We start from the raw sequence: 25,448 nt of genomic DNA, 5'->3' as shown, positions 1-25,448 counted from the left end.
CCGCCCAAACCCGGCTCAGCCTCAGAGCTCCTGCCGCGCTGCAGGATCCCCTGGGAGGGCAGAGGGCTCTGTGACAGTTTGCCATCAGGATGTGCCCCGTTTCCGTCTAACAGGGAGGTTCCCAGGAAAGCAGGTGGAGGCCAAGGTCCGCTTAGCTCAGTGCTGCCTCACTGGTTCCTTTTGACTGGCACCTGCATCTCACCTCTCCCCACCATCACTGACCCCGAGTCTGCTGGCCCGAGGACAGCCATGCCTTACCTCTACCGGGCCCCAGGGCCTCAGGAGCCCCCCGCCCCCAAGGATGCCCGCATCACCCACTCCTCGGGCCAGAGCTTGGAGGAGCTGAGGCAGACGTGTCTGCAGAAGGGCGTTCTGTTGGAGGATGCAGACTTCCCAGCCAACAGCTCCTCTCTCTTCTACAGCGAGAGGCCCCTGCTCCCCTTCGTGTGGAAAAGGCGGGGGGTGAGTGCTGCCAGGGCGGGTGGGCAACAGACAGGGGGTGTGCAGCTCAGCAGCCCAGGAGGGGGCATCAAGGGAAGGATGGCCTGGGAGGCATGCGCTATGCACAAACTGGACTTAGGCACATCTCCTGAGAGCCCTAGAAGGTATGTGGTTTGAAGGCAGGAATGATGCTCGGGGGGCAACTGGCTGCTCTGGGTGGTGGCCAGGGTGTCTGGCTCCATGATTCCCCGCCGAGGCCCGGGACTCAGGATCAGAGAGGGTCTTGTCACAGGTGGTGAGTGGAAGTCAAAGCTTTATCCGGAAGTGTCAGGTGACATGTCCCACCAGAGCCCAAGGGCAAACACGCAGAAACGGGTGGGAGGTTGTTCCCTGCAGATCCCTTGCGCTAACATTGAGACAATGCGCCCGAGGTGCTCGGGGGCTTCTGGCCAGAGCCTAGGATGCTCAGAGTGGACAGAGCTCACTCAGCGAGCGCTCAGGACCTGTGCGATGGACAGAGGGCACGTGAAGCAGGGATTCTCTCCCCAGATCATCTCCCTTCCTGGAGGGCAGCCACCATCTGTGTCCCCGCAGGCCCCCCGCCACCAGCAGTCTGGAGGTGATGGTCCCACGTGGCACCAGCTGGTTCCTGGGACCAGGAATCGATATTTGCCGTGCTGGATCAGTCAGGGCTCGACCTCTGACCGGGCGCCGGCTGGCTCTCCTTCCGCCAGGGAGGGTGCTGGTCTGGGAACGGCTCCTGTGGGGACAGAACGCTGTGGGCAAGGCTAAGGGTGCCGGACCCAAAGGGGAGACCCTGAGTGCTGGTGCCACCCTGCCGCTAACCTGACCCCTGACCGTGGTCCCAGGCCTCAGTCTCCCCACCTGTAAGGTGGGAACGTTAACGACCAACGTAGGTCCGACGTCTGGCACACGGAAGTTGCTCAACAAGTGACGGCTGTTGCTCTGATTGCGGTTGCTGTTACTGCAACAGCGCTGAATCCCATCTCACCACGAGCACCACATCGACCTCACCATCTCCCTACATTCAAATGATGTCGATATTGTAAACATATAACATGTCTACTTATAAAAAACAAACAAACACGAAAACCTCCGGCCTCTTCAGGGCCGGGCCCAAAGCACACGTAAGCTGTTATTTACACAGTGGTAAGCTCTTTTTAAAAAATTAATTAATTTATTTATTTTGGCCGCGCCGGGTCTTAGTCGCGGCACACGGGGTATTCGTCGCGGCACGCGGGCTCCTTAGTTGCGGCACGCATGCGGGATCTAGTTCCCCGAGTGCAGAGTCTTACCCACTGGACACCAGGGAAGTCCCACGCAGTGGTTAGCTCTTAACTGTTATCTCCCGTTGTAGCCTGTGTGTGTGTACGTGTGTGCGTGTGAGCGCACATCTCTATGCCGTGCTGCCCTGCTTCAGGAGGAAGCCACTTCTGGTTGTCCGGTATTTTCCTAAGTCTGACAAGCCTATCACGGGATGGCTCAGCCTTTCTTCTGAGAAATTCCAGTCTCTTCCTTTCCTCCTAACTGGTCTCCCTACTTCCAGCCGCAGCCCGTCAGGCCGCGCCTACTGCCACCAGGGGCCTTGCCGTCCCCGGCTCTGCACCCTCAGTGGGCTCAGCGATAGCCAGGAGTGAGGCCCAGGCTGCCCTGCACCCGCCGCCCCTCCCCGCGGTCGGCCCCTCCCGTCGGAACGCCCTGTCGATCTGGGAGGCCCTGCTCTGCCTGGGGAATCTGGGCTGTCGTCCAGGGGCCTCGCCCACCAAGCCTTCCTGGCTCCCTGCAGCACCGTCGGCCGTCCCATTCCAGCACTCGCGCTGTTTTAATGTAATGACCTGCCCGTGTCCCTCCTGGCACCCAAGCCTTCTGAGAGGCAGGCCCTCATTCATCCCACACCCCACTGCACTCTCAGCTTCCAGCACCTTCTGTCACCTTCCAAACAATGATAGCAGCCAACAGTTACTATGACCGGCCAACACTGACTGTTCCAGGATTATCTCATTTAATCGCAAACAGTCCTAAAATCCGGGCATCGTCAATCTCCCCATTCTAGCGAAGGAGAAGCTGGAGCCTGACGGCTGACGCGCACAGGCAGCACGTGACAGAGCCGGGCACCTCCCCAGGCACTGCCCCGGAGCGTCGGCCACGGGTGTGACTGGCACCCGACGCCGTCCCCCCCGTCCAGGAGGGCGCCCACCCTCCAGCCTGCACGGTCATCCCCTGGCTTCAGGTGTCATTCTGGAGCCTACGGCTCGCCCTCTCTCTGCCAAAGTGGAAATTGCTCCACGATAAGAGCGTGACGTGCACAGGCCAGGCTGGAGACCGTCTTTGTGCCCTCCCGGAACGAGGGCCCCTGGGACCCCCAAGGGATTCCAGCGCCCCAGACCTCAGCTCTGGGAGGTCTCACCTTAACATTGACGTCTGCTCAGTGTTGCCCCGAATGATGGGCGACGCTCCCACCCGAAGGCCTGACACCTCGGGCCCCTCCACGCTCCGCTTTGATGTATCATAACCGGGCAGCTGTCCTTCCTGCATTCACTTTCAGAGTCCGTTCTGCCCCTTGCTTGGTCTGCGGCTGCGTTCACCCGCTCTGTCTTCAGTCCCAGAAACACACTCTGCGTGTCTCCTACTCAGGGAGGGCAGGGGCCTTGCGTCCCGTCTGACACGCGTCTGTGACGTCAGAGGCGAGGACCCGGGAGGGGATTGAGGCTGCTCTGGCAGGACAGAGCCCGGGGTCCCCGGGACGGGGTCAGCCAGGGCAGCAGCGCCACGGGAAGAGTCGCGGCGTCCCTCTGGGAGCCTCCGTGGCTCGGGCGCTGTCTGCCTTTCTCCTCGGCCCTCACGTGCTGTGTGTCCCAGCAGCGACTGCCTGGCAGTCCAGTGGGAACGTGGGGCGGGCGCTCTGCCAGCACCACCTTCTTGGCAAACACAGCTCTGCTTGGGGGCCGGGGAGTGGTGCCCGAGAGCAACCAGAGCCAGGAAAGTCAGGGGACGTCCGGGGGTGCCAGAGAGGCGCCTCTTCCCCCCGGGAGCCCGGGGCAAGGAGGCTCCGAGGGGGAACCTGGGCCCGGGGTTGGGGTAGGAAGGAGAGGTCGCCCGGGGGTAAGCCCTCCCCAGGCCTCGCGGGGAGGGCTGTGGATCTGGGGGGGCGTCTCCCGGCCTGATGGGGACACAGCCGGGGTGCAGTGCAACCGAGGGCCTCCCTTCTGCGCCTGCAGCCCGAGCCCCTCAACTCACAAGCGCCTCGGCTTCCCTTCGGCCCCCGACTTCCTGTCTGCCTGCTCCCATCTGCCGTCTTCCATGCAGTTCCCTGCTGACTCTTAGGCCTCCTGAAGGCCCCGGTCCCGCCTCGAGCCTGGGCTGACGGCCCCTGGCAGCCTGCGTGCACCACAGCACATGGCCGAGACCTCCCTGCACGGTGGGGCTCCCTTTGGGGCTGCCCTCCCCCAGAGGCCACTGCGTTCCAGGTCCCCCTTCCCCCACCCCGTGTCCCCTTCTGCCTCGACGGCCCTGGGCACACGGCCGGGATCAGCGCACAGCCGTGGGTCGTAGGGCCCAGCCTCTCCAGCCTTGTTAGAAATGCGGCTTTTCTCTTCGTAAATTAAGTTCTTAATAGAGAAAAGTCTGTGTGTGCGGCTGAGCCCCTAATGAGGTACGAGGTGAACCGTACAGGCCCTGAAAGCAAACATTCCTGGACGCTCGGTCCCAAGTCCTCCAGGGAAACCACCTGCTGGTGCCCAGGCCGGCCTCCCTCCCCGGGTCCCCAAGCCGCAGTCTGGGGTCCCCTCAGGTCTGTGGAGACCCCTCTGATCCTCCCTTCACAGGACGGTGGTTTCAGGTAACCCTCGTCCTCAAGCCCCCAGACAGCATTTCTCACGAACAAACACACCTCTGGGGCCCACACTCATATGCAGGACTCCCAGGCATAAGCGCCATGCACGGGAGCGCACACGGGGCACGCGCGTGGGCCCGCGCACTCCACATGCCCACACACGTCACACATTCAGCAGAGGAGGCACCCACACCCATCAGCACACGCGCCACGTGGCACATGGGCGTCCGACACTCCCACGCAGCGCCCCTTCACACACAGATGAATATGTAGATCACAGAGGTTTTTCTTAGAGCAAGGAAACTATTCTGTATGATACTGTAATGGTGAACATATGACACCATGCATTTATCAGACACACAGAACTTCAGAGCACAAAGAGTGAACCTTAATATATATGAACTTAAAACTCATCTAGGAGGATAAAGGAATCCCAAAATGAAAAGCAGCTTGTGACAAAACGAGCTAATAGTATCACAGATCTATGAAACAAACTCATTGAAGGTGCAGGCGAGAAAGGCGCTGACCTAAGTAACTCTGGAAATGAGTGCAGTCTGTGAGATTGAAAGCCAGAGAGATTGGGACTTCCCTAGTGGTCCAGTGGTCAAGACTCTGCGCTTCCTAATACAGGGGGCGAGGGTTCCATCCCTGGTCGTGGAACTAAGATCCCCCATGCCGCGTGGCAAAAGAAAGAAAGAAGGACAGAGAGATTGTACACAAGCACTGTACACTAGCTGGTAAAGTTGTTTCTCATGGGGTACAGGACAACAATTCTGATACCACTGTGCATATCTACTGAATTGAACAATTAAGTAAATGGGTGGCAGATGGGGGAAGCCAGGTTTCTCATCGTTGGAGTGAGAGGTTACGAAGAAGCCTGGTGGAGGAGGCTAGAATGACATAAGTGGTAGTGTGTCAGAGTTGGGGACCTCAGTATGAACTCAGGTTTAGTTGAATAGAGATGGTTACACACTGATGAGTATATGCGTCACTCATGGGTTAGTACACAGTATTATTTCCTTGTTTATCAGCTGAGAGGGGCTAGAAACAACGACAATCCCATAGCAACAAGCACTCTTACTTCTCAGGTCTTGGTTTCTAACACCATTCTCCAATCAAAGGAACCAGGGCTCCTTGGAGATAAGGCTGATTGTAGGACTGGGGCGAGAAATACAGAAGATGAGCCTAGAGCATCTTGCAGTGTCAGGAAGTGAATGCGTGTGTGTGTGCTTTAAACACACACACACACACACACACACACAGTGATGGAGTTATGTCAAGGGGACACAGGAGCCGACTGAAGGAGCCGGAAGTAGCCAAAGCTGGAACAATTAGAGCAGCAAAATAAGTAAAATGGTATTGGATTATAAATCAAAGTATAAAATTAATATTCACGAGTCCATACTGATGTAAATAAATCATTGAATAAATAAACGGGGGAGAAGAGACAAATCTGCCACATAGAAGAGTTCCGGGGAATTTAGGTAGACTCTCTGCCCTCAAGGTCTAGCATGACCCCCACTCCTAAGTCCTTCCGAAGAGGACAGTAATGGGGGTGAGAGGAAGTTCACAGAGGAGAAACATGACAGACAGGAGACCTCCGCCGGTGATCAAGGCGACATCGACAGGGACAAGTCATGAAGACGCGATGTATGCTCGCTGCGACGTGATGAGAACGGTACCTCACCCCAGTCTATGCGTGAGAAAACCAGCAGACACATCCCAACTGAGGAACATTCTACAGAACACCGGCAGTGCCTCAAAACTGTCCAGGTAGGGGAGGGAGGGAGATGCAAGAGGGAAGAGATATGGGAACATATGTATATGTATAACGGATTCACTTTGTTATAAAGCAGAAACGAACACACCATTGTAAAGCAATTATACTCCAATAAAGATGTAAAAAAAAACCTGTCCAGGTCATGAAAAACAAGGAAAGCCTGAGAAACTGTCACGGGCCAGAGGAGCCTCTGGAGACTTGACTAAGTGTGATGATGTGGGATCCTGCAATGGGATCTTCCAACAGAAAAAGCACGTTAGGTGAAAACTAAGGAAACGTGAATATGGTGTGAACTTTAATAACAATGACAAACTGGTTCAGTCACTGTAACAAAGGCACCGCACCGATGTAAGATGTTGATGTACAACCGTATCAATCAAAGAGATGAAGAGAGAAAAGCGGCTGGGACTACATGGTTCCAGAAAGCAGGAGAAATGCCTCCATCTCCCTCTCGGTCTCAGAACTAACAGCTTCACGCTCAGGCCCCATTCCACGTGAGACGAGAGGAGGCTCATTTAAACCTCACAGCAGCCCTAGGGGGAAGAGTGCAGCCCCATTTTGAAAATTAGGAAACTGAAGCACTGAGTGAGAACAGCATCCCTCCGCTTGTAAGCGGGGGAACTGACACTTGGACCTGCAGTCTGTCAGGAACCAGGGTTCTCGGCCTCCTTAATCAATAGAGGCTGACCGGAGGCCAGACAGGAAAGTCAGGCAAGGCTTTATGGGGGCCCCTGCTGCAGCAGGGGGTAGCGAGATCAAGCAACATGCTTCCTTTTCCCCTGGGGGGATGGGGCGGCGAGCTTGTTCCTTATACGGGGTGAGAGTAGCGGTGCGTCCAGGGGTCGGGCCGGAGGCGTGGCCTAGGCGGTCTGCCCACCCCTTAGGTGGCGTTGCGTGCGGGGGGGGGGGCGTGCGCAGTGCCCTGCTTTTGCTCGCGGCGTTTCAAAAGTGGCAGTTGGTTATTTTTCTTGGTCTCTTTTGTCCAGAATTTGTCTCAACTGTGCATGCACGTGGTTATTTTTAGTCTCATACAGTTTCTTTGTATTCTGTTGCTCAAGGAGAGGTGTGTCCAGGTGCCAGCACGGCAGCCCTGAAGCCAAGGGTCCCAGGTCCCCGCCTGTCTCCTTACCACCACACCCACTGCCTCCCTCACAGAGTTCTCAGCATCTCTGGTTTCCTCAGAGCTCCAAGTAAACCCCATCCCTGCTTCCCACGTTCTTCCACACCTCCAGCCGGGGCGAGCCCCGGGAGGTGGTTCTTGGTTAGAAAAACTCTGGCTGAGGGGCGCCACCTAGTGGTAATCCTTGTTCCCTGCAGCCGTTGCCAGGCTTTCTTGCCGCCCTCACAGGCTGAACGGGAGCTACGAGGCTCTGAAGGGGGGCAGCGCCATCGAGGCCATAGAGGACTTCACCGCGGGCGTGGCAGAGACCTTCACAACCAAGGAGGCTCCCGGGAACTTCTCTGAGATTCTAGACAAGGCCTTGAAGAGGGGCTGTCTGGTGGGCTGCTCCATTGACGTAAGTCGCTGGCTGGCCGCATCCCAGGCACTGTTCTAGGCTCAGATGCCAGGCTGCCCACGGAAGAGGCATACATTGCAGGGGGGCGGGGGCAATGCTTATTCATTTTAATTAAAACAAACGTTTGTGTTTAATGGTTTTCGAGTTGCAGAGGTAAGACGCCCTTGCTGTATCAGGTGGAAGAATCCTGAGATGACGGACAGGGCAAAACTCTGTCTCCCTCCCCCGGTCCATGCCGGGACGCCTGTCGGGTGTCCGTCACGCCTCTGTCCTCGCTCATGCAACAGGCACGCGCGTATATGCACAGACTCGGGGGCGGTGTTTACTGAATGGAACCTTACTATTCACTTTCCTGAAACTTGTCTCTTTCACTTCATAGATCATGAAAAAATATATCCGTGGAGAGAAACAGAACAGCATTTTTTCTAATTTCTTTATGCATACAAACACACGCATATGATTTTAACCGCATCTATTTTTTGAATCCTATTCAACTTTTCTATTTCCTCTTGGATTATCCTGGGGAATTTATCCTTTGCTAGTAAATTTCCTCTACTTTTTCAAGTTTGTGGCATAGAATTGCATGTCATAGGGTTATATTCTTCTTACTGCCTCTTTGGTGTCTGTCCCTTGCTGTTGCTATGTGGTGGGAAAGGTCAGGTTTTTCTGTTTGGGGGCAAGAATGTCAGCTCTTCAGTGAAGTCCAAGCAGAGAACAAGGGGCCTCCACCCTGGGAAGAGGCTGGGAATCGCTGTATGTCACTGCTCACCACTTAGGGGGCTTCCCGTGTACCCATTTTATATGCCCACTCACAGGGCCCTCACCTGAGGGGGCAGGAGGGACTGCGCCAGACACAGAGCTGTGTCTGGCCAGCTGGGGAAGGTTTGACGTAGATACTGCTCCTTTTTTGTTTTAGATCAGAAATGCTGCAGAACCTGAAGCCCGGACACCTTTTGGTCTCATTAGGGGTCATGCCTACACAGTGACGGGCGTTGACCAGGTAGGCAACAGGGACCCCTGTTGACAGGGTATGGGGACAGACTTCGTAAACCTATATAGCGCATTGCAGTTTAAACTGCAGTTTCGGACATGACAGAGGATGTCTCATCCACAAAAGAAAGGCTGGAATTCAAAACAGCAAACGGGGGAGAGAGAGAGAGAGAGAGAGAGAGAGAGAGGAGGGAGAGAGAGAGAAAAGAACGAGAGAGAAAAGAGCGAGAGAGAGAGAGAAGAGAGCGAGCGAGCGAGAGAGAGAGAGAAGAGAGAGAGAGAGAAGAGAGAGAGTGAGCGAGCGAGAGAGAGAGAGAGAGAAGAGAGAGAGAGAGGAGAGAGAGAGAGAGAAGAGAGAGAGAGGAGAGAGAGAGAGAAGAGAGAGAGAAGAGAGAGAAGAGAGTGAGCGAATGAGAGAGAAAGAGAGAGAGGGGAGAGAGAGAGAGAGAAGAGAGAGAGAAGAGAGAGAGAAGAGAGAGAAGAGAGAGAGAGAGAGGAGAGAGAGAGAGAGCGACCTGTGAGGCCGGCACAGTATAAACTTGGTCAGCAGCTGCAGGAACCTGGTCTTTGTTTTTTCTGTTCTTTTCTTCCCTGATTCCACATCAGTCCTGTCATAGTCACTGTTCCCCAGAGAAGCCGCACCCGTAGGCTAAGTCTGTATATGAAGAGACTTAGTAGTCGGAATTGCTCACCTGATCATAGAGGCCGAGAAGCCCTGCCTTCCACAAGCTGCAGCCAGTGGTGGAGTTCCAGTCCCAGCCCAAGAGCCTAAGAACCAGGAGCATCAGTAAGTCCCAGCCCAAGAGCAGAAGAGGCCCAAAGTCCCAGCTCAGCAGTCAGGCAGAGAGGGCAAATTCTCCCTTCCTTTGCCTTTTTGTTCTTTTTGGACCTTCAGCTGATTAGATGGGGCCCACGCACAAAGGGGAAGGCCATGTGCTGTACTCAGTCTGCCAGTTCAGATGCCCATCTCATCCAGACCTTCACAGACACACCCAGAATAATGCGTAACCAGACATCTAGGCACGCCATGGCTCAGCCAAGTTGACACATAAAATTAACCGTCACAAGTCCTATTCTCTGCAGCTGTAGCTCAGGGTGGCACTGATCCCCGGAGCGGGGAGGGGGCGCAGCCAGACCCCACGTGGCACCACTGTAACCTCGGGGAGTGCTTTGTTTGGAGGAGTGCGCGGGAAAGAGGAGGGGAGAAAGTGAGATGAGAGAGGAAGATGAGAAGAAGAGGGTGGCGCCTTTGCAAGGTCAAGTTCAGTGAAGTCCAAAGCGTTTCCCTCCATGCCCCGCTTGGGTGAATCTCAAACCCAGTCAGTAGCGGACCTGGGCACCTCCGGTCTCCTCCAGCGGCTGCCATGTTTTGAGCGACATGCTCCAAATGAGTGGGGAGCACGGGGTGCAGAGGGAGCCTGTCCCTCCCCCTCAGCGGGCGGCGTGATCAACGTGTCCTAGAGGGAGAGGCAGCTGGACTCTTTGCAGTGTTAGCTCCCTCCTCGCCCCTCCCTGTCTACACACGCCTTCCAATCATTCACTTGAGCAGGCCTGTGATTCCTGATGTCAGATCTTCTAAATGTTACTCCAAGTGATGACAGAAACCTTCCCATCGTACACTCTGTTCAATTGCGTGTGCTTCCCCTCCACCTGTAAGGAATTCACCTCCCCACACATTTCAACGAATGAACCTCTTTCATGGCGAACTTGGACTCTGGAGAGGTCCTACTCACTTAAATGACTTTGCACGTAAAAAGAGAACATTTATGCCAAAGTGTTCTGAGAACTAAAATTCCTGGATCGTTGATGAACCGAAGTCTTTGACTCTCACCCTTCCACCCCCAAAACCTCTCTATGCATTGGTGCACTTTCCTGCTCTGGGCAGAGCCTGAGGGCTGAGTCCTCTTTCTGTCCTGGCTCAAGGGCTCTCAGTGTGGCAGCAGAGACCCTCATGTGACCCCTGAAAGGGGGAGAAGATCGGAGTTAGAAGACTCAGTCGTGGGTTTTTGTTTACTGCGGTTGTTTAAACTCCCAGCATGTGCTTATATTCTGATCATCTGGGAGTCAGATGATAAGGATGAAGAAAACTCAGTGTTAGACCCACTGACTGCTGGATTCTGAAGATACACGATAAATAAGACTCGGCCTCTGCCTCTGGGGGCTTCCAGTCTAGAGAGAAAACTCACTCCTTTGAAGATTCCTGTGGACTCACTTCTTGTTCATTACAATTCCGCTTTGTTTCCCAGATGCGACGTAACCATTCTGGGGTGATTAACGTAACATCGCGTTCAATCGGAATTAGGAAATTTTGAGGGCTAGTTAACAACGGATGAGTTCTTAGTGTGTCAACAGGCTTTCAGAAAAGGCGGCCTCAGCTGGAGAGAACCCACCCTGGAGCTCACAGATGGATTTAGCATCTCACATTTCTCTGACGCTTTTCTCTTTTAGGTAAACTTCCGAGGCCAGAATACAGAGCTTGTCAGAGTCCGGAACCCTTGGGGCCAAGTTGAGTGGACTGGGTCCTGGAGTGACAGGTCAGTCTCCGCCCATCCTTCTGACAGATCCCCACCTCCCTACGGTTCACGGGGTACGAGGCCAGGGCTGGCTTGTGCACGTGTGAAGAGGGGGCAGCCTGACTACAATTCTCTCCAGGCTCCCGTTCAGGGAGGGTCCTGTCCTGCGTCTGGACCTTACTTCTGCCCTCGGGCCTTCCACGCTCTCAAACTTGAAGACTCACGGTGCCCTTTACCTTTCCCAGAGTTGTGTTATGTCAGTGACTGTATAACCTCCCATGGGAACTTTAAATCCCGTGATATGGTGAAGGCTTCACCCCAGTGATGAAGAGCTCGTGTGTGTGTGTGTGTGTGTGTGTGTGTGTGTGTGTGTTGGGTGCAGGTGGGGTGGCAATGAGTACTTTAGGTGTGAGAATCCCTGAAACATTGCCAAGCAGGTCGCTAAAGTGTTCTCTCTCATGGTCACTGACCATTGGCCAGAGGCCCAGTGGCCCACAGTGAGACAGAGGGAGCGGAGCAGGAAATTCACCCGTCACAGAGCAGCCGCCTGGGCTGTTTATACGGCCCCCGATTGTACAGAGAGGGCTGCCTGTCTTGTATGTGTCCCCTCCTCGTTCCCCGGGGAACAACCTAGGTGACTGGGATGGGGGCTGTTCCAGGTCAGGCAGGGCCCCCTAACCCGTCCCCACTCCTGCCCACCCACGGCTTGGGGGGCCCCAGGGAGCCTGGCAGCGAGTCTCGAGCTTCAGTGAAACGGGGCAGCGTTTGTCCTCGGCTCCCACAGAGGCACCAACCCCCCGGCCGTCGGTGTGCCGGGGGCTTCATTAAGCAGACTCCACAGCCCGGGCCTGCCTGTCGGCCCCATCGCGGGGCTTGTGCCACCATCCCTGCCGTCTGCCGGGCTTCTGTCTCCTCAGACCCATCAAAGGAAGGAAGAGATCAGCCTCCCTCTCCAGTCGGAAATGGAGAGAAGGAGATAAACCCACATTAATGAGACTGCTTCCTATGGTGAATAGATTTGGAGTCTCTCGGTTCAGGGATCACGGTGTGCAAAAGGGCCGAACCCTTTTTCCCCCTCCTGGGAAACACGCAGAGGGAGAAATAAAGGAAGTGTATTTTCGCTGGCTCGAGGCTGGACACCAGCTTGCCCTCTGACCCCACTCGGCCTTGGGGTAACGGGGAGCTGGTCCACGAGCCGATCCCTGACACTGACCCTGCCTGCTGTGAGAACAGGGCTGAAGGGGCTGCGTACTCCCCCAGGCCCATGAGGTGTCTGGGGAGGGGCCCTGGGTACTGCGCTTCCCCGGACAGGAGAGATGTTCTACCTGAGTTCTCCCCGCCCCCATCCAGGACAAGGTCTACAGGTGTAGGTGAGGTAGACACATCGCTTACAGCACCGCAGTGGTGGTGACTCAATTTGAACTATTTAGAGGTGCTCATGGGGGTCACAGAAACTCCGTGCACCTGGAGGTGGAACTCCTGGGTTTGCAGGACAATGGGCGCTGTGCACCTGAGGCTTCTTGCCCATAGGCGGGCTCGTCTACCTGGCAGAAGCCCGCCGGGCTTCCTAGCGCGGTCTTGTAAAGAAGGTACTTGCTGTGTTTAATGTCAAGCACGCGTGAACATGCGGTATTATCACCACTCTTCAAAGTGTCAGCTTGTCAACCAAGAGGAGAGGTAGACGGAGTGTCCCGGCCCCACATCTCAGCCCGCTGTGGCTTCTCGCTGGGCTCCTTCTGCCACCCTGTTCACGTTCAACTCCCTGTGACGGCCCCAGGAGAATCTTCCGTGGAGGAGGGTCCAGTGGTCCTGAGGGCCTTTTTGCATCAGCTGCACTTGGAGATGTACTTTCCCACCAGCCTTTCCACGCACTGGCACATTTCCAGGGCCCTGCTCAGGATCCACTCCCCACATAATGTGGACCCTGGTCCCTAGGGAGGGGCAGGTCCCACCCCAAGGCCAGTGTCGTTCCCATTGCCGTCCGTGACCTTGTACCTAACGCTGGCTTTGTTCACCCCTAGTTCTTCTGAGTGGCGTTCCGTTGGCCCAGCCGAGCAGAAGCGCCTGTGCCGCACTGCTCTAGACGATAGGGAGTTCTGGTGCGGTGCTTGTCTCTGTTTTCCTTTCCACATTAACTCCATCACAGGTGTGAGCGTGTCTCACTGCCCTTAGGTGTAAGAAACACTGCTTCTTCTATTTTCTTTTATTTTATTGGTAAATCAAATCCATTTGTCTCAAAACCCAGGCTGGCAGAGAATGTAATGTCACGTTTGGGGGACTCACCCTATCTGCAGGTTTAAGAGGCCCAGGGGAGTTAGTGCGATCCAGAAAACGTGGGGCTGAGCCTCTGGTCTCCGGCCCAACCTCCTTCCTCTGATCACTCCATCATCCCCACTTGCACGTGAATTCGAAGACAGGCAGCCCTGACAGGTACACTCCCTCCGTGCCCAGCTTGGTCACAGGGACCCTTGAAAGCTTCTGCCTGAGAGCATCTAAAAACAGACCTAAGTGGGAAGGAAACATACCTAACCTGGACTTTCCACAGGGCTGAGTCTCCATTTAACTGAAAACTTTAATGGGCCCTCGTCTCTGGAGGCTTTTTTCAATCTTATTTCTTCCCGTCGGGTCCAGAAAGAGTTGGTGCATCCAGCCCTGCAAGACCACAAATCCTTTTTGTTTTTTTAAGAAATACATACTTTAAAAATTTTTTTATTTTTGGCTGCGTCGGGTCTTAATTGCAGCATGAGGGATCTTTCGTTGTGGCACGCGGGCTCTTCTGTGGCACGTGGGCTTAGATGCCCCACGGCACGTGGAATCGTAGTTCCCCAACCAGGGATCAAACCCGCGTGCCCTGCGTTGGAAGGCGGATTCTTAGCCACTGGGCCACCAGGGAAGTCCCACGGCCACAATTTCTGGATTTCTAGCTCTCTTCCCTTTCATGTGCTCAAACCAGTCCGTTCTAGCCTGAACTCATCTCTTTTTTATGACACCTTATTAAATACAACATGCAAAAACTAGCACACGTGATTCATATTCCAGTTTCTTCCCTTCTTTTCCCCTCGAGCGCAGCGTCAGTGAGCGTTTGCTCTGGCTGCAGTATATTTACATATTTTACAGACAACAACTGTGGCATTTTTGCCCTTGATAACATGGACATCTATTTTCCAGCTCCAATAGTCCCTTTCATCCTGCTGCCCAGCTGCTAAGCTGGCTCACATATTTTAGATTCTGTTATGGTGGTCCCACACTTCCAGTGACTCCAGGTAGCTCCAGCTGCCATAACAAATAGACTCAAAATGTATAGATTCAAACGCAATCAAGCGTATTTCTCACTCATTGTAACCGTCCAGGAGGACATTCTTATTCTGTGGGTGGCTCTCTCCATGCAGTGATCAGGGACTCAAGCTCCATCCTTCGTGTGGCTGGAGTGACACAGTCACCTGCAGAAAGCCAGCAGAAGAGGGAAGAAACAAAAAAACCTTTGGAGAAGATATCCCCAATTCCTAAAAGCCTTGACCCAGAATTAAGACACGCCACCGTTTTCATCCTCCACTAACTGGAAGGCCCCGCCTGGTGAGTGAGCTTGGCGTCCTGCTAGCCATCTGTCTCAGGAACCATGAGTTCATAAGTAGAAGAAGTTTGTGGAAAACAATCAGGGTGTTTGAGAGATTGACAAGCTGTTGAATTGGACCTTAGACACACATCGACCTTGAATTTTGAGTACTGTACAGGGTTGATGAGTTACATGAAGAGAGCAGACCCGAAGAAAGCGAGGTCTGGAATTCGGATTCTCCCACGAATTGCCGAATAAGAGCAGGCGGGGGGAACAGAGTTTGAGAGGCTACGTGAAGTCAAGCTAGTGGAAGGAAAGTCAGGCCCAGAAGGAAGGAGAAACAGGGCAGAGGAAATGAGGAAACCCCAGGGAGAGACCCAGCAAAGGGAGTGCCCTGTGCACGGCCCACGGTCCAGCCCTGCACCATGACTGCCCTTCCAAAAGGAGCTGCGCCCGACCCCTGGGGCTGAAACTGGCCCCGGCAACGCGTGACACTCAAACTGTCAGCACTCTGAATCTGGAGCCTTTCCTCTGGGAATCTTGACACTAAAGCCTTTCCAATCTCTTTCCACTTTTATCTTTCACCGCCCCTCCTCCCAGGACATACTCCCCAAACTTTCCCCCTCTCATTTATGAACTCCTCTCCGTCACCGAATCGTTTTCATTCGTAGTACAGTGCTGTCATTTCGCCTACTTCAAAGGAAAAAAGTTCCTCCTGGGGCTTCCCTGGAGGCGCAGTGGTTGAGGCTCTGCCTGCCGATGCAGGGGACATGGGTTCGTGCCCTGGTCCGGGAAGATCCCACATGCCGCGGAGCGGCTGGGCCCGTGAGCCATGGCCACTGAGCCTGCGCGTCCGGAGCCTGTGCTCTGCAGCGGGAGAGGCCACAACAGTGAGAGGCCCGCATACCGCAAAAAAAAAGTACGTGCTCACACCCACTACCCCTACCTGCACCCCGGGGACCCCAGGACTCCCATGGAGGGGACGAGGGACGTGTGACGGACGCCTGCCGCCTCGAGCTCCCCCAGATCCCCTGCTCCTCCCAGCTGCAGACCGGCTTTTCAGAGCTGACGTTAGGTAGACTTTAAAAATAGCTTTCATTGCTCATTTCTTTCTTTTCTAAAAAAATTATTTATTTTATTTATTTATTTTTGGCTGCATTTGGGTCTTCGTTGCTGTGCGCGGGTTTTCTCTAGTTGCGGCAAGCGGGGGCTACTCTTCTTTGCAGTGCACTGGGTTCTCGTTGCGGTGACTTCTCTTGTTGCAGAACACGGGTTCTAGGCACGCGGGCTCAGTAGTTGTGGTTCGCGGGCTCTAGAGCGCAGGCTCCATAGTCGTGGCGCACGGACTTAGTTCCTCCGCGGCATGTGGGATCTTCCCAGACCAGGGCTCGAACCCTTGTCCCCTGCATTGGCAGGTGGATTCTTAACCACTGCGCTGCCAGGGAAGCCCGCTCATCTCTTGATTACACTAATGATCCAAGTTTATGGTAAAAGATTCTGAAAAATGCAGAAAAGCCTAATGACAGAGGCAAACATCACGGCTAATCTCACTACCCATAAATAACCACTTTAACATATATGTGTGTGTCTTTGTGTATGTGTTTATGTACCAGATGTGTAGTCTGTGGGTGTGTGTCTCTCTCTGTATATATAGGTACACACATAGTAGGTATTACCCTGTAGATGCAATATTATTTTTGAATTAACAGCTTTGAGAGTTAATTTGCATACTATACAATTTACCCATTTGAAGTATACCACTCTGCTACGTGAAATAAATCAGACAGAGAAAGACAAATACTGTGGAATCTAAGAAATACAACCAACTAGTGAATATATAACCAAAAAGAAGCAGACTCACAGATATAGAGAACAAACTACCAGTTACCAGAGAGGAGAGGGAGGCAGGGGTGGGGGAAATAGGAGGTACAAACTATAGGGTGTAAGACAGGCTACAAACATGTATTGTACAATAGAGAATATAGCCAACATTCTGTAATAACTGCAAATGGAAAATAACCTTTAAAATTGTATTAAAAATTTTTTAAATAACATATACAACTCAGTGGATGTTAGCATGTTCATAGAGTTGTGCAACCGTCACCACAATCAATTTTCGTTTGATTCAGAGCACTTCATCCCTCCAGAAAGAAACCTCGTACCAGTAGCATTTACTACCCTCCCCCGAACCCCCAGCCCCTGGCAAGCACTCATCCGTTTTCTGTCTCCATAGACTTGCCTGTTCCGGACTTTTCATATAAAAGGAATCATATAAAATGTGCTTCTCTTTGGCTGGCTCCTTTCGCTTAGCCTGACACCTTCTAGGTCCATCCACGTTGTAACGTGTCAGGACTCCTTCACTTCTTTTTATGGCTGGATACTATCCCATTGTCGGAATATACCAGGTAGGGTTTATCCATTCATCCGTGGATGGACACTTGGGTTGTTACCCCTTTTTCGTTATCATGAATAATGCTGCTATGAACATTCGTGTACAAGCTTTTATGTGGTCATGTGTTTTCATTTCTCTGGGGTGTATAGCTAAGACAACTGCTGGGTTAAATGGTAACTCTATATTTGCTTCTTAAGAAGCTGCCTATTTTCTAACGTGATTTCTGTACCTTTTCACTAGCAGTATGTGAGTGTTCAAATTTCTCCAATAATTTTAAACCCTGTCTCCTAAACTTAATTTTTATGAGCATTTCCCCAGAAATAATCCATCATGTGGACATAAACTGTTGTCCATGCCCTTCCATTGGTCATTTGTATCATTTCTAAGTTTTTGCCATTACAAGTAACCTGATGGTAAAAATCTTAACTTATAATTCTTTGCTTGGGACTCTTGAAACTCGGATAAAGAGTGGAAGGATATCCCCATTTTTAAAGCTTTTAAAGCTCTTTTTATATTTTGCAAATGTTCCTTCCCAAAGGCCATGTTCTACTCTCACCAGCATCTTAAGAGCGACTATATCACCACCCTCACCAACCCGGATCTAACCACCCTGCTGGACTTTCAGCAGATGGAAATAGGTTTATCTTATCAGGGGTCAACTGAATTCTGCTTTCTTGTGTGATTTCAGAAACGGACATCAAATTCGAGAAGCTAAGCCTGACTTCCTGTAAAAACATCATTTCTCTAATGGAGGCATCCTTCCAAATATGCAGGCAGAAATAGATGTTAAGTGTTTTTCTCTAATGCAGACTTCCCTGGAATGTGGAGAGTCTTCTTCACAGAGAATAACCAAAGCCTGGGAGACACTGGTGCTAGAATTGGAACAAAATCAAGAGGCACAGGGGACTTCCCTGGTGGCGCAGTGGTTAAGAATCCGCCTGCCAATGCAGGGGACACGGGTTCGAGCTCTGGTCTGGGAAGATCCCACCTGCCGCGGAGCATCTGAGCCCATGCGCCACAACTACTGAGCCTGCGCTCTAGAGCTCGCGAGCCACAACTACCGAGCCCGTGCGTCACAACTACTGAGCCCACGAGCCGCAACTACTGAAGCCCGTACACCTAGAGCCCATGTTCCACAACAAGGGAAGCCACCGCAATCAGAAGCCCGCACGCCGCAAGGAAGAGTAGCCCCCGCTCGCCACAACTAGAGAAAGCCTGTGTGCAGCAACGAAGACACAGTGCAGCCAAAAATTTAAAAAAAAAAGAGGCACAGACTGGCCAGTGGGATAAATGTTTGTGAAAGGACTTGGGGATCTTTTTGCCACTTTGGGGTGCTGTCCAGGGCAATGAAGAGTTCTTCATATGTGTGTTTTCAACCTTTCTTTTGCCATCCCCCCTCACCCCTGCCATGCCCCCTCTCCAGAGATTCATGGCTTAATAATTAACCCCCCCCTCAGAGCCCTGAGTCTGTGTCACACATGTCACCCACGCCAGCCCATTGCCTTCCTCCCCTGCAGCCCCAGAAGCCTTGGGGTGATATGATGCTCACATCTTTCTTTCTTCCTTAGTTCACTTGCACACACCAGTGGCAATGGGAAGCTAGGGTTTGGTGAATTCAGAGTGTTCTGGGACAAGCTGAAGAAGTGGACGGCATGTAACCCAGCCAGTGCGTGGCTGCTAGGGGACTGTACAAGCCTAGAGCAGAAGGGGATTTTATTTTATTTTATTTTTAAATATTTATTTATTTATTTTGGCCGAGTCATGTCTCAGTTGAGGCATACATGCAGCATCCAGTTCCCCGACCAGAGATGGAACCTGGGCCCCCTGCACTGGGCGCACAGAGTCTTAGCCACTGGACCACCAGGGGAGTCCCAGAAAGGGACTTTACAGGTCCAGGTGCTGCCGACCAGAGGATCTGTGTTTGAAAAGGTGGAAGGGAGGAAATCAAGATGGAATTCCCATATTTACTCCCCATCCTTATGGGAGTACCGCAGGGCTTCCACCCAATATGAAAGGAAAACAAAGGGACCCACACTTTTGGAGACCCTAAGCCTACCATTGCCCCTTCCGCCTGGTGAGAGGCGTCTCTCCCCTGCGTGGACCCCATCACTGCCATCAAAGGAGCCTCAGCGGGGGCTTCTGCGTGCTCGCATTCTCAGTGCCTCTGCTCTCCCCCTACAGAACCTTTTCCTTCAGTTTGACGCTGACAAATCTGGCACCGTGTCCCCCTACGAGCTGCGGACCGCCCTGAAAGCCACAGGTGAAGGGAAGCCTGGGCCGCGCAAGCCGTCTGCGTGCCGGGTGCTGTCTGCGGCAGCCACTCACCTCTCGAGGCCCAGGGAGGGGGCTGGACTTTGACCAGAATCGCTGCTTCTTAAGGGCGGGGCCCAGCCTCAAATTCAGGACTTGCTCCCTCTCATCAGGGATCTTTAACGTGTATCCACGGAGGCTGAACTCAGCCTGACCCCTGGAGGCCTCAGCCTCTGGCCAATTCTCTGGCCAAGCAGAGTTATATACGACTCTGGTGGCAAACTCCCAAACCTTTAATTTCTGCTTTCAGATGGCGATTAACACAGAGAGGCAGGGCACGTCCATCCCATGGTTTGGGGTCAGGTTTGGGGTACACAGAGTTCGTGTATCCCTCTGCCACAGAGGCCCGTCTCTGGCTTTGTCACCAGCAGACTGAATCCAAACCAATGATTCCGTTGTCGTTTATACCCATTTCCTGAATGAGGGATGGGCTCCAGCTGGCATTCCTAACCCTCTGGCAGCCCCTGCCAGGGCAGTCCGAGTCTCTGGGGCTCAGCTGTCCTTTGCATAGGACGGCCACTGCAGCCTACACCCCGCCAGGCCACAAGGCATTGCTCACAAAGCAGGCTTCACAGACATACCCCTGGGCCCAGCCAAAGCCTGGAATCTGGTTCCCTTCCAAGTAAAATAAACATCGGGAAACACTGTCAGCTTCATGGGATGATAATGGGACAAAATCAGGACCAGCTGGGGTCCTGTGTGATGGCAAAGAAACGAAATTAATTATAAACGTGGAGAGTGCCACAGAGGAGAAGGGCCTGATCTTCTTAGGGTCTGGGGACCTGGTTTCTAGGGCAGAAGGACAGAGCAGGGGGAAAAGGGAGCCCTTCAGAGAGGGAGGTGTGGCCACGTCCTTCTTTTCCCGGCTTGGGGAGGGGGAGGGAATCGGCCCTCACCCCGCCCTCTTCCTGCCCCACCCAGAGCAGACGCCAGGACTCTGGGTGTTGCCCCCAGCCAGCTCCACTGTGCAGGCTCCAGAAACCGTGTCCTTCCTCTGGACTGGCCCCCTCTTGGTCTGGAATCGGGAACGAGGACACAGGAAGACCCTGGGCAGGCTTCTAAGCAATACTTGGAACATTTCCTGGAAAGGGAGCGTGCAGGCTGAACTGAAAGAAGGCAACGCTGGTTAGACATCGAAGCCTTAAGTGTTGAATCTATAAGGAGCGTTACCACCTCTAAACTCGTCATTCGACCGATGAGCAAAGAGGTCGAACGAGCAAAGAGAAGGGAAGCAAAGCACCCAGGCCCAGGTTCTCGCTCCATCGTGGGCGTGTGTGAATGAGCCTAGCGTGGGGTCTTTCACTGAGGGCAGCGGCATAACTCGGTCTCCAGAGCCCCCAACACCTCTGGGTTAAAATGCCCGTGAGAAACAGACACTTACTGCGGGTGTCCTGGCTGGAATCCCCCCAGGGCCAGCGGGAGCTGGAAGTGGAGCCTTAGAACCAGAGGGTGGCACCGGGCTCGGGGCTGAAACACTGTCCAGCATCAAGTTCTCCCAAGCAAGGCTTCCTGAAACGTCAGCAAGACCCTATGGGTGATGTGAGGTCAAAGCCAAGACCCTGACCTTGGCGAACTCAGAAGGTTCACCAAGTGACACTGTGGGTTCCCCAGTGTCCCCCGACAGCGGCGCACGGTCATACTGCATCGGAGCCAAGGGCTCCCTTCCTTGGGGCAGCCCTGGGCTGACTGGTGCCCCTGAAGGCGCACCCGTGGGGCTCAGCCAGGGCGGCCATCCTCCCCCTCTCCCCGCAGGCTTCCAGCTCAGCCCTCCCCTCTGGCAGCTGATCGTTCTCAGGTACGCAGACCAGGAGCGCCAACTGGGCTTCGATGACTTCCTCAACTGCCTGGTCCGGCTGGAGACTGCAAGCCGTAAGTGTCCGGGGGACTGCGTGTTCCTGAGCCCAGGGAGAGCACACCTCCCTCCATCACCTTCCAGGAGCATGTAAGGGGCAACCTGCTGAGAACTGCAGCAAAGGCGGGCTGAGCCGCACGCCCCGCCATCTGTGTGCCTTGTGCGGCTAGCCGAGGGGCGGGTGTGCACGTCTTCTCTGCAGTGCGCCTGGTACCGTCATCCTCCATCCGCTCCCAGTGTCTTTGTGGGAGGGTAGCTGGGTGGGGATGGGGCTCCTGCCGCGAATCAGAAGCAAGGTCAGATCCCATCACAGGGCACAGAATCGGGAGTCCCTCTCTCTCTACCTCTGTCCCCCCCGCCCTCCTTCCCTCTCCATCCCTCTGTGTTTACAAAAGCCCTAGACACTGACCCGATTGTCTCAAAGAAGATCTGTCTGTTAGCCCAGGAAGAGAGAGAGAGGGATTACACACAGGTGGTCCCTAGCGTTTGCAGTTCATAGCCGCCCACCCCTCACTGGGTAGTCACGCAGTTGAAGTTGAACGGAGCACATCCAGAGCCTGTGACTTAACACCAGGGTGACTGCTGTGCAGGTGTCCCCCCGGATGCCCATGCTCTGGGGTCACCATCTGGAAGCTTAATAATTTTTAAAAATATTTATTTACTTATTCATTTATTTTGACTGTACGGGGTCTTAGTTGAGGCATGCAGAATCTTCAATTGCAGTGTGCAGACTTCTTAGTTGCAACATGCATGAGGGATCTAGTTCCCTGACCAGGGATCAAACCCAGGCCCCCTACACTGGGAGCGTGGAGTCTTACCCACTGGACCACCAGGGAAGTCCCTTGAATCTTAATAATTTTTTTTTTTTTTTTTAGAGTTTGTTGTTGTTGTTGTTTTTAATTTATTTTTGGCTGTTTTGGGTCTTTGTTGCTGCACGCAGGCTTTCTCTAGTTGTGGCAAGCAGGGCCTACTCTTCGTTGCGGTGTGCGGGCTTCTAATTGCTTGTGGCTTCTCTTGTTGCAGAGCATGGGCTCTAGGCGTGCGGGCTTCAGTAGTTGTGGCGCGTGGGCTTCAGTAGTTGTGGCTCGTGGGCTCTAGAGCACAGACTCAGTAGTTGTGGCACATGGGCTTAGTTGCTCCGCAGCATGTGGGATCTTCCCGGACCAGGGCTCGAACCCGTGTCCCCTGTGTTGACAGGTGGATTCTTAACCACTGCACCACCAGGGAAGCCCCTTAATAATTTTTTTAACAAGGGGTCCCACAACAAATAATGGAGCCAGTCCTGCTTGGCACTTTCTAAAGTATGTTTACTGGGTGACTTCCAGGCACTGGCTAAACAAAGGCAAAGTCTGTGCTCCTCGGTTCCACGGTGGGGAGCTCCCGCTGCTTCTTTCAGGACACTTAGAACACACGGAGTTACTCATTTGAAGCTTGTCTCCACCAGACTCTAAGCTCCAAGAGAGCTGTACTGAGTGGACAAGCAAGGTACACGTGATGACTGACGGGGATGATGGTCTGAGACAGGCGGGCAGGTCCTGCAGGGCCTGGCGGGTGACCTCAGGGCCCAGGCTTTCTCTGCGTGTGAGTGGGAGCTAATGAGAGGTGCACTGTAGAAACAGCCTCCTCAAAGGCGGTCGCTTATCAGACTTACAGGCCAGTCAGCGCTGACCTCGAGAGAGCGAGATTTTGGTAGCTTCTCTTCTCTCAACTGCCCTTTTCCTTTCTGAATCCCCTCAGGCCCAGTCCTTTCCTGCAGGGGGTTCTCAGCTCGTTCTTATAATTGAGGCATCCTAGGGAGAAGACACTCAAAACTGAACGTCACTGGTCAGTTTAGCTAAAAGCATCTCAATATTATTGATCTTTTCTAAGAACCAAATTTATTTCCTTGATTTCTCTGTTCTTCAGTTTTCTAGGATCCTTATGTTAGATTCACCATCTGGAGAACTTTAAAAATCCCAAAGCTAGGGCTTTACCCCAGGCTGATTTTAACTTTATTCTAGAAATTTTTGCTCATACACCTGAGTATAAAGTGGGATACGGAGGGTGGGAGGGAGGAAGACACAAGAGGGAAGAGATATGGGAACATATGTATATATATAACTGATTCACTTTGTTATAAAGCAGAAATTAACACACCATTGTAAAGCAATTATACTCCAATAAAGATGTTTAAAAACGAAACAAAACAAAACAAAAAAATAATAACCGGTCCCCGTGTGCCCTCCACCGGTGCCTCTCAAACCCTGCCCCATGACAGTCCCCAGGAGAGCATCTCAAACTGTTCATGATCAGGCTACAAAGACCAATTACATTAGAATCTAGGGGGTGGCAACACAGCATCATCTTCATAAAAATTCCCCAGTGGTTCCAGCGCCTTCCACCCAGCCTCACTTGTCACCTTGCTCATCTTTTCCACATGACCCCCTAAAGCATACTGTTTTTCCTGAGTTATTTAATAACAGGTCTCAGAAATTTGGTCCTTTTGTCTGTAAACATCCCTATCAGAGAGACTTCTTTTTAACATAATCGTCATGCCGTTCGCACCCCCACAAACTTCTCAGTGAGTTCTCAACATCCTCTAAGCCCCGGTCCACACTGAGATTCCCCAGGTCTCCTCAGGACCTACTCGCTGCACGTGGCTGCTGGGTTCTGTCTCTTTTGTTCTGTGGCAGCCCCTCCTACTTCCTGGGGTATTTTAAAGGTCCCAGGTGAGGCTCAGGTAAAGCCAGTGTGGACGGGTTCCACCACCTGGACTAAGATGGGGAGACTGAGGCCAGGAGAGGAAAGTAACTGTCTCGGGTTATTCAAAGCGACACACGGGCTCTCTTCTACCCCAGCTCTGCCTGCGTGTGGGACCACCAGCGCTCACCTTCTCAGAAGGGACGTGCAGAGGCTGAACAGCTTTCAAGACTCATGCAAACCTTTATGTACACGTGCTTTTTTTTCCTCTGGGGGGAAGGTCCATGGATTGCAAGGGCTCTGTAGCCCCCAACAGTTAAGATAGGGGAGATGTTTCGGGTCCACGAGCTGGCCGGCTGGCCCACATACAGTAAATGAAGAGACCCGCTCCCCAGTGCTCAGGCCACCGGCTTCTGCCATCACAGGAATTCCAGAGGCTCCCCCCGTTGAGAGACACCCCGCTCAGGGGGCCTGAGTCTGGCCGCCGCCCTAGAAGATGCTCACCTCTTAGCAACGGTTGGAGCGGCTTCTCCACCAGCCTCTCGGAAGGCCCCTTGGCCATGGGAAAATAGCTAAGCCTGTTGAAGGAACGTCTCCGCAATGATACCTTTCTTGTGTCTCTCCCATCAGGGACGTTCCAGGCCCTCGGCACGAAGAACAAGGAGTTCATTCATCTCAACATAAACGAGGTATGACCCAGCCAGACTTCCCGCTCAGGGACCCAGCCAGGGCTAGGCACAGCCCACACTCCATAATGCTTGCTGAATGCATGATCACATGGGAGGGTCCACATCTACCCTCCGGGTAATAATAATAATAATAATATTGCTAATAGTTGTGAGGCACTATTCAAGTAGCAGTCAGTAGAAGCCTACAGTAGCCCTTTGAGCTAAGGACTAATAGTATCCCCATTTTGCGGAGGTGGAAACTGAGGCATAGAGAGATTAAGCCCCTGGAAGAGTGAGCGAGCAAACCCTGCCCCCTTGTCCCGTCCTCCTTCTGCCACATGGGCTCCGCGGCCTCCTGCCCTCTGCCTTCCAAAGTTCACTTCTTGTTCATGACGTTGTCCTGTGGGTCTCGAGATTCTCGGGGGGGTGAGTGTGTGTGTGTGTTTCTGCGCATGCGCACACACCTCAGAGACCCTAAGGACTACACAACTTTTACCTGTTGCAGGGGCTGATCACAGCAAAAATGATGGAGGGGAGAGAATGGGTCAGTTCTGGAGGCTTGGATGAGGGGCCCCAGGAGTGGATAGCCCTCCCCCGCTGCCTAGAGTGTGGTCAGTGGGCCAGCGGCATGGCCATCGCCTCGGGGAGCTTATGAGAAATGCAGAGTACCACACAGTGATCACGGTCAACAGTATGGTGTTATAAACTTCAAAGCTGCTAAGAGACGAGCTCTTAATTGTCCTGACCTCAAAAAAGAAATGACGATGTGATATGATAGAGGCTCTAGCTGACACCACGGTGGTGAACATCTTACAATATATCAATGGATCAAATCAATGCATTTACACCTTATACTTACACAATGTTACGTGTCAATTATATCTCAATAAAAGAAATCAA

At 53.2% G+C, this 25,448-nt stretch overlaps 1 protein-coding gene across 1 annotated transcript; it reads left to right on the top strand.

Annotated features, from left to right (window-relative positions):
- Positions 1-249: 249 nt before the first annotated feature.
- CAPN9 (calpain 9) lies at positions 250-24,575 on the top strand. The gene is made up of 11 exons (XM_033841713.1): positions 250-462; positions 4,287-4,300; positions 7,423-7,591; positions 8,508-8,591; positions 11,030-11,115; positions 13,116-13,198; positions 17,728-17,790; positions 18,619-18,689; positions 19,221-19,299; positions 21,102-21,218; positions 24,511-24,575. The coding sequence occupies exons 1-11, from the start codon at positions 250-252 to the stop codon at positions 24,573-24,575; spliced, it is 1,044 nt and encodes a 347-aa protein (XP_033697604.1).
- The last annotated feature ends 873 nt before the right edge of the window (positions 24,576-25,448 follow it).

This window comes from Tursiops truncatus, chromosome 16, assembly GCF_011762595.2.
Source record: "Tursiops truncatus isolate mTurTru1 chromosome 16, mTurTru1.mat.Y, whole genome shotgun sequence".
Taxonomy (NCBI): Eukaryota; Metazoa; Chordata; class Mammalia; order Artiodactyla; family Delphinidae; genus Tursiops; species Tursiops truncatus.
Note: the sequence above shows the minus strand (reverse complement) of the source record. Positions and strands in the feature narration are given on the sequence as shown.